At 42.7% G+C, this 17,964-nt stretch overlaps 1 protein-coding gene across 4 annotated transcripts; it reads right to left on the reverse strand.

Moving 5' to 3' along the window:
- Positions 1–6,031: 6,031 nt before the first annotated feature.
- On the reverse strand, positions 6,032–16,816 carry rinl (Ras and Rab interactor-like). Of its 4 annotated transcripts, none has more exons than XM_050073801.1 (11): positions 16,480–16,816; positions 16,034–16,199; positions 12,166–12,277; positions 11,486–11,558; positions 11,151–11,239; positions 10,960–11,042; positions 9,443–9,674; positions 8,633–9,331; positions 8,143–8,460; positions 7,919–8,053; positions 6,032–7,193 (listed from the first exon to the last, which is right to left on the reverse strand). In XM_050073801.1, coding segments are annotated over exons 1-11 (2,370 nt in total). In that variant the 5' UTR covers positions 16,482–16,816; the 3' UTR covers positions 6,032–6,732. The 4 variants fall into 4 exon arrangements, with proteins under 4 accessions (XP_049929758.1, XP_049929748.1, XP_049929739.1 ...); XM_050073791.1 differs by having other exon boundaries at positions 16,034–16,243; XM_050073782.1 differs by lacking the exon at positions 16,480–16,816 and having other exon boundaries at positions 7,919–8,050; positions 16,034–16,441.
- Between the last annotated feature and the right edge of the window lie 1,148 nt (positions 16,817–17,964).

Here is a 17,964-nt window from a genome sequence, read left to right on the forward strand (position 1 = left end):
TCAATGTATTTATGTGCATTGTGTTTCATTGTGTGCGTACTGTGGTTACCAGAGAGTAAAGCCTTATAACAAATCAGAGGAAGGGGATAACATTTTTTTTTTGTGGGAAATGCATTTTGTAAAATTCACACAAGTTGAAACATTTTGTTAAAATGACAACAGTGTCATGTCAAATGAGCTCCATTGCATTGCAGCATTGGGCCTGTGCAGGATAATATATATTGCACTCGGTGTATTGCTACTCTCCTTATAATGTTTCCATCATTTCAAGACCTCCACTGGTTTGAATTTGACCATTTGGGCTATTGAAGCAAAATGAATACACATGTGTAAAGTGGAAATGTGTTGGCGCATGAATATGTGTGTGCATAAATATGTACAATTCCATTTTAACATAAAGTGTATGTGTGTGTGTGTGTGTGTGTGTGTGTGGGAGGTGGGGGTTACTCTGGTGGTCGTTAATCATTCAATTACACACCTGTCAGAGTTCAGACAAGTCGGGGGCAGGGAGGGGAGGGGAGGGAGTGAAAGACAGGGGGGGGGGGAGGAATGGGGGAATGCGGCGGGGAGAGGAGGAAGAGCAGGAGAGAAACTGAATGACAGAGAGAAGGAATGAAAAAGCACCAGGAGGGGTGAAAAAGAGAAGGAGAATGGGCGAAAGTTTTATTGTGTTGTAGTGTGTGAACAAGCCGTGACAGAGGCAAGCTGTTGGATGGTGACAGCCTCTCTGAAAGGCCACAGTAAAGACAAAGACTCTTACATGTATCACAGGGACGAGGACAAGGCTGGGCAGCACAGTAAGGACGCAGTCAAACTCTTTATCCGACCTGATTTAAGACAATAACTGAGCTGAGAGTGGAGCAGTGCAGGCATCTGTATGAGTGCACAATAATTATTAAACCAGGCAATAGAACATGCCAAAAAAGTTGGGATTTAGTTTACTCATCTTACATTTAATAATGTGTGTGCCATGATGATTAGCTTGTCAGAAAGGAAGTCACAGACGCTCGAATTCGTTAAAATACTGACAATAATATTCATAGTGTGATGCTTTCTGCAGTTAAGAAATGAATGTACTTACATTCATACTGACAGGAAGTAGAGGTGGAGTGTATTTGATCTACTTTATATACTGTAGTGAAGTTTTTTATTCTTATTTAACCTTTATTTAACCAGGAATTCCCATTAAGATTGAAACTCTATTCTACAAGAACGATCTGGCCCTGGTAGCAGCCATTAAAAACACATTTAAAATGTAGCAAATAAGACATATAATACAAAAATCCACAATAAAACAACAACTATTCACACATAGTGGCCTCTCAGGAAAAACAAGCACATGTCTCTGTCCTTAAATTCCTCAATGGATTTAAGTGTTTCTAATTTTAGATATTTTTTAAGATTATTTCATGTCCAAGGTGCAGAGTAGGAAAATGCAGCTTTCCCCAGATCTGTTAAAACCCAGGGTACATTAAAAAGCAACCACTTGGAAGAGCTGACACACAGAAGAGTGCAGAGGTAGGCTGGAAGTATGCTGCATATTGCTTTATAGATCGAAATGTACCAGTGCTGTTGTTGTTAGCGAGTGATCAATCAGGTACAAGTACCTCAACTTAGTACTTAAGTGGAGTATGTGAGTAAATGTACTTAGTTACATTCCACCTTTGAGATATTTTTTCGTCAATTGTCTGATATGAACACTGGAAATAGTGCCTATATGTTTGTATTGTATGCAACTCTGTATCCGGTCCCTTCTATACAGTATATGTAGAAGTGTTTGTATGAGCAGCACCTCAACACTTAATCTTCTGTGTGTGTGTGTGTGTGTGTGTGTGTGTGTGTGTGTGTTGCAGTCACGATGTTTAGCTGCAGTACCTCGAATGCCTCAGGCCACAGCCATCTGTGCCCCCCCTCCCCTCCCCTCATTTCACATGCACACAAACACACACACTCCTCTTCTCCTCTCTGCGGACCCCCTCCTCCACTGCCACCACCGCTGCCATATATCTAATTTATGACCGTGGTGAGTGCGTTACACACACTCATGTATGCATAATATATCACATGTGTGAAAGAACTGTGTGTGGGAGAACAAGTGTGTGACACGATGCACTGGCCAGTATAGTCTTGACCGCAACTCCTTCCTCAATGCTTCCCTAAATTTCTCCCTGTGTGTGTGTGTGTGTGTGTGTGTGTGTATGTGTGTGTGTGTGTGTGTGTGTGTGCTCAATGCATGTGTGATCCGGCATGTATCACTGTGTTTCTTTCTTCCACCAGATCTGACAGCGCTGATAAAGTGTGAGAGGGGAAAGGGTGTGTGTGTGTGTGTGTGTGTGTAAAGGCCCAGCTGTTTCTAGGCTTGACATCCACATGCAGGCAGAATGCCAGATGTCTCATTAGGCAAATTTGATTGGCTCGGTCAGTTAGAATGCAGCGATGATACGGTTCCATATGTGTGTGTACATGAAGCTGTGCGTACATGTATGTGTGTGTGTGTGTGTGCATTTACATAAGAGGGCCTCTGTATAACTATTTACATGTGTACATGCCTGATGTATGTGCATTCATTAACTATTTTGTTAACATTTGAATTTACAGGCCGTTAATGACATAGTACTTACAAAAAAGTAAAATCGATAAAGTTGGATATGAAAATGGAAATTAAAAAAAAACTGCCACTTCCTCTCTTTTTAGCGATTTAAAGTATGCAGCTCCTTCAACTTTCTTAAATGCTTCAACCTTAACTTCCACTTTAAGCGCATCAACGTTATGACCCAGACACACCAGAACAACTTCAGAGAACTAGTGGTGACAACGTTCCCCTGCTACATTGCCTAATGGTACCTGAACACACCGCAGTGACTCCAGTTGATGGTCAACCAGCTCAGACGTTCTGTGCCTGCATGAGAAGACATAGCTCTCCACACCAGCAGGCGGCGGTAGTCTGTAACCAACATTCAAAAGGGGAAACTTGGAGATCATCATGATGCTAGTTAGCCAGTTAGCACATTATCAACACAATCCAGTGTTTAAAGGACATAAATGTCTTTTGTAAAGAGCTCAATGGATGGTCTCACCGCCTCTTGACTTTAGCTCATTGTTCACTTTTCTCACTTCCGTGTCTCTTCTTGAGCGCTGAGCTGATTTCATTCTCCAACGTGCTCCACTGTCGTCGACTCGATGTGCTGAATCTGCCAAGAAAAAGGCAACGACGGGGGCTGACGAGGGGCAACAGTGCGGGTCACACCACACCGACTAGAGCAACAGACGCTCACCGACAGCCTAACATTGACAGCTGGTCATCAGCTTGACGTGTCAGGGCCTTTAACTTTCACTTTAGCTCCTTAAACTTCAACTGCCACTTCAATTTCTGTATTAGTTCTTACCCCACAACTGTGCTTCAACTTCACTTCAGCATCTTTTATTGTTCAGTGTCACTAACTAAGTCAACCCTGGGTGCTTTGACTTCTACCGTCACTTCTACTGCTACTTCAAGTCATAAACATTCAACTTCAACAGCCACTTAAACTTCTTAAAGTGATTATTATTCAGCTGTTTATTATTTGCCTCATCTTTACTGAGACTCCCTTGTATTTTTTTTTTCAGTGTCTGCTGCTTGTTTAAACACCTCAGTTGCTTTCACTGCAACTTTCAACCAAGTCGTTAAACCTTGACTACCAGTTAATCTCCCCTCTGTGCTAATCTTGATTATAAAACATCTTCAAACAAAAAAAATCTGCTTAAAGTGCTTTTCAAAAAGAAGAGAAACAAAGAAAAGGGCAGACAATTTAAGAATTGATAAAAACTAAAATGCATCTAAAAAGGGACTCTTTAAAAAAAAAAAAAAAAAGCAGGTGCCATTTAGTTTCTTTAAAGTATAGGTATTAATATTGTAAGTACTTAAACTTAAAATACTTTCACAACTATTAGTGCTTCAGCTTAAATTGCAGCTTTAACATGATTTTGGGATTCAATGCCAACTTTTAATTCAACTTAACTTCAGCTGTTACTGCAGTTCAAAACTTCAGTCCTTGGCTACTGATATTTTAAATTCTATCAGTGCTAACTTAAGGAACTTTTAAATGACTAACCTTAAACTTACTGTACATTTAACTCTTCTTAATTTTTAGATGATGTTCAACTGTAAATTATCAATTCAAGTTCCTCAATATCAGCTGCAGTTTCCACTTTTCCAGAGCTTCGTTTCTGTCTCCTTTTGATGCTACTACTGCTAAAGTTGCTTCAACTCCTTTTAGTTCTTAAAACATTACGCAGTAATCAATATCCACTGCCACTTTAAGGCATCCTCAAAACCGCGTTACATGCACAGTATTCTCAGTAATGTATGCAGTGTCACTTTTGTGTGTGCGTGTGTGCATCATATTTTGGAGGGAAATCTCCAAAAACAAATCTGCAGGGACCTACAAGCTGCACGAGGTGCTGAATGCAGATTATGCACAATGTTTCTCAGAATTTTTGATCACTGTGTGAATTAGTTCAGATTTTAATTTAATATATTTTAATATATTGCGCAGTAAAAATACAACAATGCCTTATTTCATAAATTAAAAATGTGTATATTGTGCAAACTGTGTATGAAACACCTAAAAATGCATGCTGTAAATCTAACAGGAGGTTCAATGCTGCCCTCTAGTGGTGCAGAGGGAGAACAGATGTTCATGTTGTTATGGGACTTTCTGTGAGGCACCAAGTGGACTGGTCTTTGCAAACGCTTGATAAACTAGAAGAAGGTGCAGTAAGTAAAAGGTAGAAGCTAAAGAAGTAGTTCAGCTGCACTGTAGTCATTGTTGTTGATTGAATAAAGAGCTTCACTGGGTTAGTGAAGCACAGAAATAAACACGAAGGAAATGCTATTGTAGTAGAAGACTTCCAGCACTTTAACAGAGGCACTGTGACATTAGATGTAATGATTATTTAAAGCTTAATTTATTGATTTGTTTGTCTACTTTGGGGTCAGAAAAGACCCACAGTAAGCAGACATGAATGACACACCTGTTACATAAATAATAAATTATGGATAACACGTTACCAAACAACTGCCTGCTGCTACTTACACATCCAGCAGAATAACTGTAGCGTTAATTTGGAGTCGTGTTTCTGTCCAACTGATGGATGTAAGCCAGTTTTAATTCTCCTTTTAGCTTTGTTATTGAGAATATCTGTCTCTTTTGCTGCTAAATGCTCCACTGTTCCCTAATTGTGTCTGTCTGTTTGGTGCTTTTTCTGCCGTGAACCTTCTTTAGGGTCATCAAGAGTAATTCAAGTGAACCTGCTGGCTTTGTTTGCTCATTTAAAAGGGACAGTTCACCCCAAAATCAAAAATACACATTTTTCCTCTTACCTGTAGTGCTATCTATCAGAGTAGATTGTTTCGGTGTGAGTTGCCAAGTGTTGGAGATATCGGCTGTAGAGGTCTCTGCCTTCTCTCCAGTATAATGGAACTAGATGGCACTCGGCTTTTTGTGCTCAAATTGCTAAATAAAAATAAGTTTGAAAAACTCCACAGAAATGTCTCTTTCCAGAAATCATGACCTGGTTACTCAAGATAATCCACAGACCTTGTTGTGAGCACTTTCATGGAGGAACTATTTTCTTTCTATGAAACTACACCCGCCAGCTGTATCACAACGCAGAAAGAAGTGTGCATCTATGCATCCATGGTGGTAGGTGAGCCAGCAGAAGATTTATGTTGAGTAAGCAGGTCATGATTTTTGGAATGAGACATTGTGTTGAGTTTTTAAAATATATTCTTTTGGCGTTGTGACCACCACAAGCCGAGTGACATCTAGTTCCATTATATTAGAAAGAAGGCGGACATCTCTACAGCCAATATCTCCAACACTCGGCAACCGACACCAAAACAATCCAGACTGATAAATAGCACTGCAGGTAAGGGTTCAAATATGTATTTTTGATCGGCCCCTTTAACACTGCTTGACACCTGCAATGATAATAATTCATGAGACGGAGCTGCTGCTGGAAATGATACTGCTGAGAGTGAAGCAAGCTGTATAAACAAAATGGTTTGTTGGTTTTATTAAAATACTCTTTTTGCACAGTTATCTTAATTTTAATGTATTTACAAATCAAAAATGACATTAAGTTAATCAATATATAAAATAATACAAACTCATGCTGCACCTTACAAAAAATAACAGCCTCCAAACATGAACTTTAACTTTCAGTTGTTCCCAAATAAATATACTAAAACCTTTGTATAAACTCTTTTTTACAGTAAAACTATGACATTAAACTTGGCCTCATTTATGCCTGTGCTCCTTAACTTTAACCCCTGACCCCTCTCTCACAGGTTACAGCCTCAGCGTGGGCAGTTTGACTGCTATTGCAGCTTCCCTGAATTTTTTATTTGAAAGGTTGTCAGACCACTGAAGAGTATAAATATCCAGTATTCTGTAAGAAAAAAATTTGAGAGACGTAAAAATATCTCTTTATCCCATAAAAAACAGCATTCAGATTTATCTGGAGACCGCTGCAGGAGGCCCGACCACAATTTCATAATCAAGTGAAAGCAGTCTGTTAAAGACACCAATCAAAAGCTTTCTTTGGCCTCCACAGAAGAGGAGTCTGAGCAGAACGGGACGTGCTTGTGGTTCATGTGGCAGACGTCTGAAGGGTCTGACCCACCTGAGATAATTTAAAGGTAATTTGAGGTTCTTTTAATGTGACAGGTCGCCATTCTTTTTCTCTCCATCACAATCCTTCTTGGTCCTCTTCTCCTGCTGTGCATAGAGTCGGTTCATCCTCCTGTTTGTTCCACATTACCTCATGCTGACTACAGTCTGATGTTGGAGTGGACATCTGTGATTCGTCCTCACCTCCTCTGCTCGTCTCTTCCGCCAGCGGCTGCAGAGCCTCTGTGCTGCTCTCTGTCTGCTGCTGTGACTCATCAGTATTAACAGAGTCTGACTGTTTCCCACTGTCCTCTTCAGTCTTAGTTGCTGAGTTCTGTACATTCCTGTCCCGACAGGGTTGCCTGCGAATGGTCCGTCGGTTCTGGCTGCGCCGTGATTGGTTGCAGTGCAGGGTGCGCCTACGATGCCATTGGTTAAGAGAGTTTTGGGCTTCCACGCTGAGCTGACGGGCGGCCAGTCGTGGCCGGAAGCTGGTGATGTAGTAAAGAGAGGCGTATAGAGTTGTAAGGTAGTAGCCACCTGTTGGTTGGGAGAATGCAGAAAAAGAAATGGTCTGTGACTTGTGATCATAATTTAACAGTATCAACATCTCTGTAGTCATGGCTGGGAGTCAAACCCACAACTGCATTTGGAGACAAGAAGTGAGCTGCATCAGCTATTTGTAGATCCCTCACAAAGTTAAGTGTGTGAAGTCCCCTCTATGTTCTTCGTGACTGCTACCAAGTTTCAATCCAGCAGTTTATTTATCTGTTTGCCAAATGTGCATATTAAGGCAGTACAGGAGGAGGTGCACATTAATAATCCTCCAGGACTGTAACATGCTCATGTTTAACCCAAACAATGTGTCATGTGACTGCAGTTGGTTCAGATCGAGGTTGGAACATGTTCTCACCACAAACGAACTGCACCAGAGTTCGTTTGTAACCGGACTGAGACCACCTCTTCGAGAAGGTCTCGGTCCAGTTGTTTCGTTGCACACCTGAGTGTGATTGCTGTGTTCACACCTGCCCAAACGAACTGCACTTAGGGGGCAAATGAACTTGAGTTCGATTGAACCAAACCAAACAGGGCAGGTGTGAAAGCACCCTAAATCTTCGCTTTATAATCACTTACATTAAACTTGGCTTAGTTTGAACTTACAAAGCGCTGCTGCAACAGAGTACAGAAGCATGGCAACTAATAAATCAGCCAACTGTGTGTTGGGTGTTACAGTGGAAATTTGTGTTATCTTGTGTCTGCCTTACCCTCTCCCTGCAGCTGAGTAGGGTCGAGCAGCTCCATCATGTAGTCCGTGTCTAAGTGTAAGGTGACCAGGTCACTACGGAGCAGCACCCACGTCAGGCAGGGCAGGAAATCATCTGCTCCAAACACTTTGTCTGCTGGAGAGAAGAGAAGAATGTGAATTTAAAGGGTAATTAAAGATAAATAAGGTGTCAGTAATAATCATTAAAAACAAACACCTGCCTACCTGAGCTAGCATTAACACTCATGCTGTGATAGATGGTCTTGCAGACTTTGAGCAGGATCTGGACCTTCTTGTTTGGGGAATAAGCCTCATGCATACTGGTCCACTTCTGCTGGATCCGCTCCAGTGTGACAGAGTCTGGAACTCCAACTCCCGCCGACCCCCCTAGCTCCTCCACCTCGTTCTTTTCCAGCACACGTAGGTTGCTCTGGAGACGCTTGAAGGTGCCATCATCAGTCCGGGAATTATGAATGCAGCTGTAGAGGTGTGCAGAGACGGGCTTCAAAGCCACTTTGTGGAGGGAAAGCTCCACCAGGGTGTCTACAGGAGGGCCAAAGGAGAAGAATTTAAAGGAGCACTAACAATTAATTTATGGAGCTGCAAGTTAATAACACATGTTCTGACAGTTACGTTAACAAGCATTTTATAGGGAAGTACATTTTTATTTGTCTATTGTCAAACGTCGCTGTCAGCGTAACCCTAACCCACTCACCGATCTCTGAGTCATTCATGTCAGCGATGCCGTCCAGCAACGCCTGGATTTCAGGATAGTCCAACAGTGTCTCCCTCAGTGACGTAAGTGATGTCCTCACTTCCTGTAAGAACTCTGACCCCGTGACCCCGCTGGGATCAGCCCCTTTCTTCAGCGTCATCTCCACAAATCCTTTCACAGTTTCCGCAAACGCCGTACCTCTCCGCTCGCTCAACTCCTGCACACGATTGGTTAGTCTCTTCTTCGTACTCACCAGCCCACCGAGAGCCTGACCCACCGCTGAGAGACGATGCTTGACCTTGTCAGCCAGCCGGTGCCCTGATGGGTGGTGCGTCACAGAGCATGACGTTTGGTACTCCTGCTCTTCCTCTATGCTGCTGATTGACAGCGAGTCGAGCTCCAGCGAAGGGGGGTGGAGCAAAGAGGAAGGCCTGGGCGGAGGCAGCCAGACTCCATCTTCAATCCAGGATACCCTGTGAGGAGACTGAGGAACCGGGCTGCCATAGGGCTGCAGGTCGGGCACTGTGCTATGTACACTTCCAGGGGAAGATGGAGTAAGGCTCCCCGTGCTCGCTCGGTGAGGGGGGCTGGAGGCAGAATCTCTGCTGGGCCTCCTGAGAACCACCCCTGCTGGAGCAGCTGGTGCTGATGAGGTTGGGGGGCAATGTGGTGAGTCAGCTGACTGCGCTCTGACTAGACCTGGGCAAGGAAAATATGACATATGAACACCATGTTGGTGACTGAACTCACTTAAAGCACTTAATACATAGAAATAGAAGAAATAGTGCAGAGCAAGTAACATGTCCTCACCAGAGCTCTCCACACTGGCAGCAGACGGTTCCTGGTCCAACGAGATGGCTCGTTTACTATGTAGCCCCGCCCCTGCCCATGATCTGGTGGTGCTGAGGCGTCGCTCTCGTTTGTAATGTGATGGCATTGTGGCGCACTGAGCGGTGCTCGCCCTGTGGGTCAGCCAATCATCTCCATGTTCACGAAGGTAGAGAGGATTGATGATACAGAGGGCCCCGTTGGTGGAAGTCAACTGAAGGAGCACACACACACACACACACACACACACACACACACACACACACATACATACACAGACTCAGTGAGAAAATAGGACGATGTGACCCACAGACCACAATGCAGGTTTAAAATAAGCTTCAACTTACAGCAAGCCTCTACTTTAAAGCAGTATTAAGATATTTTTTGGCCACCTGGGGGCAGTGAAATGAGAAGGTTTGTGCCCCAGGCGCCATGTTAAAAACAGTCTAGCTGAAACAAAGCACTGCCCACTGGTAGAGCACACTGTGGATTCTTGGACATGCCATTAGGAGCAATATGGCCCTGATCACACAGAAAACATTTTAGCAGCTGGAGGTGGCTTTTTGAGCTTTTTGTGTTGCTACGTCCCTCAAGTTTCTGCGCTCTAAGTGCCTGGCATTTTTGCTGGATCCTTTGAACCCCGCAAGTTGAGAAAACTTCAGTTCAGAGCAGAAAAGTGCCCCGTGTCATCTCTTTTTTCGTCATCTTTTTTCCCATTGTCCAACCGCATGATTTGAGCGGCGGGCCTTCTGTGGTGGTCACGACAAGTTTACAGTTGGTAAACAATGGAAGAGAAACTGGTGGTAGCAGTTGCTGGACACCCAGAGCTATACGGCCTGACGATAGACAGCAGGTTTCCAAACTGCCCCTGAGTCATCCTAAAATATGCCTAGAAACGGCCATCATGGAGGAGAAGCTCCTGGACCAACTGGTGGTACTCCCCATGATCCACCCTCTTTTTTAGGGTCTCATGTACCCACGCAGATCTCTGTTTCCTTGTGCCCAATGAATTATTTGCTGACAGCCTCTCACCCTCAACCAGAGCTACAGCAAGTACCCTCTGCCTCAACATTTTAGGAACTAGATAATTACTGTAAAAAAAAAAAAAAGGTAGATTGATTACATGGAAAGGTTAGTCTAAGGACATGAGGGGGTGGTTACCTGGCAACAATAAAACGGTGGAGCAAGTGTTTTTATTACTAGTGGCATTCAATTAAAAAAAAAAAAAAAAAAAGGCAGTGTGGAAAAAAAACCCATTACTGTGTGATTGGATCAGGGGAGACAGTGGAGCATGATTCTTTTTTCCACAGATTATCTGTCTCATTTACGACTGTCAGAATATAGTGACAGCAAATATGACAAAACCTATTTTTATAAACGTTATCGACTACAGCTTCATGGTATTTAGACAAATGACGCCTCACTTGCAAACACAAGAAATAAGGAAGTTGTTACCACTACCTGTACTATTACACACACACACACACAGGATAAAGTACCTGTATGGAGCACATGACGCTGCTTGGCTCCCTCTGGGTCATTTCATCAGTCTGTTGGTCAGACGGTGTGCTGAGCCAAGTTTCTGCATGAGAGCAATATAATAGGTAAGGCTGTTTCTGGTTCTGTTTTTCTAATCTAGCTTCAAGGAGAGGATATGAGACAGAGAAGTCACAGAGATGGAAGGACTCACCGGGTTCAAGTTGAGAGAGACGATCTTTGCTCTTCTCGGTTACACTGTAGATCCAGTGAGGAATGGAAAGACACACAGCCAACACATCCCTGACACACAGGACGGGTTGACAAGAGTAAAATACATTTGTTAAGCACTTCTGTCAATGCCCCATCATTTGCTGATTAGGCTTTTCAACTGAATTTAAAATATGACAATCTAAAAGTTATGATGGAGGCAGGATGTTAACGTGATTAGCACTAGAAAACACATACGAATAAGAGAAGCCAAAGTTCAAAGGTAAGTTCAATCCCCACAACAAATAAAAAGGTGCCAGTGGCACAGCTGGTCCTTACCTGGTTAGAGAGTAGAAGAGCACGAGCTGAGCCAAGTCTGAGAAAGACAGCCGAGACTCAGACAACTGGAAGACTGACACGAGAAACAGAGAAACAGTAGGCAGAGTCAGTCTCACGCTCTGTTGAAATAATACATTCCTGGAAACACACAGAAGCTTGAACCAGGAAGAATGAGAGGGGACTTCTAAAGATAAGCCGGTGACAGTCTAATCAATTTTATCCTCACACTGGCCATTACATCTGTTACTTTCTGATACAGTGTGGTTTCTGGCCTGTGATTTGACATCCACTGAATGCATCTGCACAGTAGTGAAAAAGCAGCACTAATGTGTGTCAGTGTAATTAGTGACTTAAAAAGGAGTTAGCAGTGTGAGGAGCCAGTGTTTGCAGTTTGAGAGCCTGTTTGACGAGGTGTGTATCTGATTACCTGTTCTCACCTGTTACAACATTGTGAGGTTTGTACTGTCACTTCAACAGCAAAAAGCAGAACTACACAGCACATGAGGTTATTGGGTTAATGTTTATCAGTCCAGTCTGTCACTTGCAGCAGACGTAATGATTCAGAAAATAACTACTGAAAGCCTCACATGTAGGGAACTTAGTGACCCAACACACACGCACGCACACAAAGAGACAGAAAGAGAAGTACTGTAAGTGTAATGCATGCAGTTGGTCCATACCTGTGCCTGTGCTTTTGATATCATAATCAACGACTGCCTCATTCTCGCCTCCAGCAGACACACACAGCAGGCTGGGCTGAGATGTCGCAGAGTCCCGCACAACCAGGAAACTCTGAAGGGAGACACATGGTGACTCATTTCAGTATGTGAAGCGTTACGGAAGCCTGTTGAGCAGGAAGACGTTTTCTTTTAAATGCTCACACTGGCAAGCTACACGGCGTGGCTCCATGGCAACCAGGCGGCAAAGAGAGAGAGAGAGACAGTGAGTGATGACAGACAGCAGGATGGACAAAAAAACAACACTGTGTCAGGGTTTCTATGACAGGACTGGATTGATTTGATCTGGAAAATTAGTCATGATGACAGGTTGTGACCAAACAGTCACGTTAACGGCAATTTCCCCACAGTTCATTAGTGCTGATAAGTGCTGTGGAGCTGTTTGCCCACTCATAATACTGATATGACTCTGTCTGGAGGCTGGTTAATACTATCTGAGTGTGGCTCAGAACTCCTCACCTCTTTCACACTCTCTTGTGGTTTAGTTGTTTCTTCTCCAAAACCATTAAAACTAAAACAGAAACAATAATGTATACCTACACATTCTTGCTTTTGCACATGATTAAAACATTTGCCAGTGGCAGTAATGGCAGCTTTGATCAATCCTCATGGTGTCCTAGGTCAAGTCCCAAACAAGTCATAATGCTTTCTTTACTAAATGCCATGTTAACAAATATTAACCTTAGTTAAGCATTAGCAAAGTGTGGGATCATTTTGAGAAGGTGAAGGACGAACCCAAGGTGATATGTGAACTCATCTTCATTGGTCGACTACAAACATGACGTATCATCTGAAACATGGAAGTAGCTACATGCCCATTAGCCCACAGCGTCATTAACAGGCGGCTCGCTCAGTGTGTGACGTGCACTTGTAGATAAAATATAGGCCTATATTAATGAAGGTTCATTAGTACGGTTTTGTATTTCTCTGTAATGTAGCACAGTGTTAACAATGTTACTGATACTATTCTTTCTCACACCTTCAACTCAAACCACCAAAATATATCATTTAATAACTAAATTAATATTGTAAACATGCGGGCGACTAGTCGACTAATGGCCCTAAATTATGACTTCTGGTCGACTAGGAAAATTCATAGTCAAGGACAGCCCTGTTATTTTTGTCTCCTTGCACTCAGAATCAGTCACGTGCTATTGCGTAACTCCAACTGCCTTTGAATGTTACTCATGACCAGCCTCTCTATCTTAAAGGGCTGACTAATGCAGCACTGCAGACATAGCCATCATCTATTTGGAATACATTCGTTCCTCATTAAGGGCTACTGAATGTATACTGAGTTATAAAAGTGACATATCTTAAATTAAAGTCACAAAAAACATTTTCTAAAAACATGTTCTTTGACGGGATGAAGTTCTTACCCAAAGTAGAACAGTTTTGGTTATTTCACACAAAATATTTCCACGTCTTGTTTTGTCTGTGATCTATTCACAGGCTCAAAGTAGGCAGGGCTCAGGTGAAAATAAATGATGTCACTTACTTCCATGCACCAATCAGAGTTTAGCAACATTTAAATCAAGGTCAGACGACAGTCAGTAGGTTGCTTATCTGTGCTGCGAGGGCACTGTCAATCCAATCTGACTAAACCACACCCACACGGTCCCTGTGAAACTGAGTGTTTCAGCTCTTCATTAGGTTGTTCTTGTTACCTGAGATCTAAAAGAATTAAGTGGTCTGAATATCTTTAATACCATTTATAATATAGAATTTCTACTGTGTTTAAGACAGAAAACACTTGAAACATAATTTTAACTGCCGAAGTTGTGATAAAACTCATTGCTTTTGGACACTGATGTCCACTGCACTTTGCTTTAACCACACATGTGCTCTGTATGTAGAGACTACGGGTCACATCGCCTTCTTTAGAAACAGCGTCTCAAACAGAACACGCAGTCGGTTGAGACATAACTAACTTGGGTAAAACAAAGCACATGCAACCCAAAGTACAGCGGACCAACGGCTCAGTCATGAAGTTACATCACCACAGCTGAATTCAGAGACGCTTTCAACACACACACACACACACACACACACACACACACACACACACAGGAAGTGGCTGTCATTCTCGGTGTGCACAGAAATAGAGACATGTTTACTGCAAGTCACCACACTTTGAGTATATACACGTACTGGCAATAAAGATGTTACATGAGCGATTACTCCGTTGATTCATAACGGCAACGTTTAGTCATTCGTGCATCTGATTCATAGGAAAATATTCTGGAAACCATTCAGGCAGAAATTAATGAATGAACTGTTTTTTGTTCAGCAATTCATATCAATAAAATTAGCGTGCCTACGACTGACACGAGTTGCATTATTTCACACTGTTAACAATTAATATTCATAAAAATCTACCCTTCCCCATTAACATACTCACAAATCAGTGAATTCCAGTAAGAGTTTTGCATCTCTGCATGATTATTTGCATGTCATTCTTTCAAATATGCCGTTTACTGGAATTTACTGTCCCACTCGAACTCTCCCTTTGGTGCAGATCTATCCATTCTGTAATGTCATTTCCCTGATACGCACACGCTTTTATTCAACACCACTTCTGCATTCAGCCCCCAAAGAAACGCTTGCTGCGTTATCAGATGTCAAATAGAAAAGGGAACTAGTTTATGTTGCAGAGATGTGCGTGTCAGCGTTCAGACCAGCTCAGAGTGATATTACAGAATATTTAAGTGAAGCGTGCAGACATACCTACAGTATGTTTGCTTTTGTTGTCTGAGTACTACTTTGGAGCTATGTAGTGCCATAAAACAGCGGGCCTGAATAACTGGACGAACCAAGAGCTGATGGGATGATACGAAGTGGGTTAGACAAAGGTGTGAGGGTCAGAGAGAGGAGATCCAGAGAAAAGGGGAAAGTAAAAAGACAGATAGTCAGAAATGGAGCCAGACGGACACAAGAAATTAAAGTATTTTGACTCAAAAACATGAGCAGGGGGGTGTTGGTGGCTTAGTGGATAGAGCAGGCGCCCCATGTACAAGGCTGTTGCCGCAGTGGCCAGGGTACGAGTCCAGCCTGTGGCCCCTTGCTGCATGTCATCCCCTCTCTCTCTCCCCCCTTCACGCTTGGCTGTCCTGTCCATTAAAGGCCATTAAAAAAAAACATGTGCAGGCAGATCTATCAGTGAAAGAATAAGTACATGTTCAACAAATATAATCTTTCACCCATTGTCTATATTGAAAGATATGTTAAAATTCAAATGTGCATACTCTGACATCTCTCCATTTAACGCATGTATAGGTCCTGTTTGTGCATGTGTGTGTATTTTGGGCCTGTATGTGTGTGACAACAAAGTGAAAAATTTGAATTTGCCCTCTGGGATTAATAAAATATATCTTCTTCTTCTGCTTCTGCTTCTAGTGGACAACGTCCAACAGCATCGGCCAATTTACAATAAGCTGATTTCAGTGATCATATAGATTTGTAATTTTTGTCACTACAATACTGGATGCTTCAGGCAAAATCCAAAATCTGGAACGTATTGCATTGTGATGAAAAACATAACCAGCATGGAGGCTTCGGAATATTTCAAAAAGGAGAATTATTCATTATCGGAGGATGTATTATCACTCCTGACAAAAGATTTATATTTCATTCACTAGTTCATTATTTTTAAGGGTTTTTAAAGGGCATTCTAAAAGTTTAGAAATGCCAAGAATTTCCTTGAACGTCTGGACTAGTGACACACATCACATTAAATACCTGATGTTACATTACAAAATAAAATCATGCCTCTTCGACTGATTGTATTGCAGTGAGGAGGAGAACAACTCACCCCAGCAGGTGTTCCACAGATAGCGGCGTGGGCCCACTCTCTATCCCAGGGGGCCCCCGGGCACCAGGCCTCCTGACAGCCCTTCAGCTGCTCCAGCAACGACAGTCTCTTCCTGCTGCTCCTCCACGGGATGGCTGTCGTCCCATTAACTGAACTGTGAACCGCCCTGGATGCAAACATTTCGACACGTTTATGTGCATGTACAACCGTCTGCATCCATGCACATAAACAACACATCAGTGTGTGAGTCACATACGGACAACCTGGTGACAAAACAGATTGCTGGTGCCCTCGTGCTCAAAGATCTAGACAAAATTAAAGTTAGAATTTAGATTTTTCAAGTGGACGTTTGAGATTTCTTTTTAACATTAATTTTCAGTACTCAGAAACAAATCGATAGACGTCCAGGGCACAAACTTATTGACGGGATGAAAATGGTAACTTACATGTGTTGGTCTTGCTCAGTTGGTTCGTTAATCTTCTCTCCTCTATACTATTGGCAAATTCCTCCACATGTTGCAATCTTCCTTCTCTTGAACTCTTCCTTTCTGCAAGATGTTGCTTAAGAGCTTAAAAATACCAACAGGGCTAAAATAGGAAGCTCATATCCTCTTCAGAAATACATCCTTAAGAAGGTTCCTGCTGTAATGTGCACAATATTTCAAAATTCAGGTGAACTTTCGTACGTCCACCACGTTCTTCTGCCTCCTGCGCATGCTGGCATTTAATGCACTTTCAATTTTCATGTGAAACAGTTCAGCTGATCTCCCACCTTCTCCGCCCTCCCCTCCCCTCAAGGCTGCATGTGGTTAACCCAGCTCTGTGCACAAGTTGAACAGTGAAAAGACGCTGCATGTTCTCTACAGAGCTACATGTGCTCCCCCCCCCCCCCCCCCCCCCCCNAGAGCTACATGTGCTCCCCCCCCACCCCCCTCAGCAGCACCATCTCCATCTCCTGCTCAGAAATGATGAATGGTTGAGAACAGACAGCGGTTCTGAAAATGTGTCACCACAACTCTGAGATTATCCGCGCTTTTTAAGAGTTACAGATTTTATCTTGCATCTGTGGAAGAAACAAGCACACAGATACAAACACTCAGCTTTGAATCCATCAGATAGAGGTGGTAAAATACAGAAAACATTATCAAGAGAGACAGATTAGAAGCTGCACACATGGGGTTTCGTATCTATTTTATCTCATGAACATGCAGAGTGGTTTGCTGGCTGTCCAGCCGTCATGCCTCTCACGGAAACCGCATACATAGGTATTGTTGATTGGTTAACATTTCCGTGGCAACAACACTTACAGTCTTCCTTTTACATGCAGTTTCTGTTTAAACCATTTCCTGCCAATATCATGATCTGTATGATGGCAATGACCGATATAGCTGGCAGAGACAGAGCCTCCAAACCAACTTCTAACTTCAGGAGTGTTAACCTGCATCATCACTTTTGTTCTAGTTAATACAAAACGGCAGTAGCTTCAGGTTTTACTCACAGGTCTTGATCTCTGCTTTTTAGATTTTCATTTTGAAACTGTCAGAGCTGAAGACCAGCGCACTTTGATCGCTCTAGTTTTGAGCCATGGCTGTGGCAAATGTTGAAGTTTATTACAAACACAGACTGTATAAAAAAGATGGGCGACATTACAGCCCCCCAAAAGTGAAGCCAAAACACCTCAATCACCCCCTGGTGGCTGGCTGCAGTACAGGTTGTAAACCCCGCCCCCTTTATGTTAGCGAATGGGACAAGGGTCAATCTACACATCAATTTTCCTTAGTTGGTTTTTGTCATTGTATGTAGTTCTTGTCACTCTGATGTATGTTCAAGTGTTAATTTTTCTTCAAAGTTTGGTTTTAATCTGTTATTTGAGGCTATAAAAAGGAGGTCTGAGGTCACGATTGACAACTGTGTGTGCCAATCGGTGCGCT

The sequence above is a fragment of the Epinephelus moara genome, chromosome 2 (genome assembly GCF_006386435.1).
Source record: "Epinephelus moara isolate mb chromosome 2, YSFRI_EMoa_1.0, whole genome shotgun sequence".
NCBI classification, from domain to species: Eukaryota; Metazoa; Chordata; class Actinopteri; order Perciformes; family Serranidae; genus Epinephelus; species Epinephelus moara.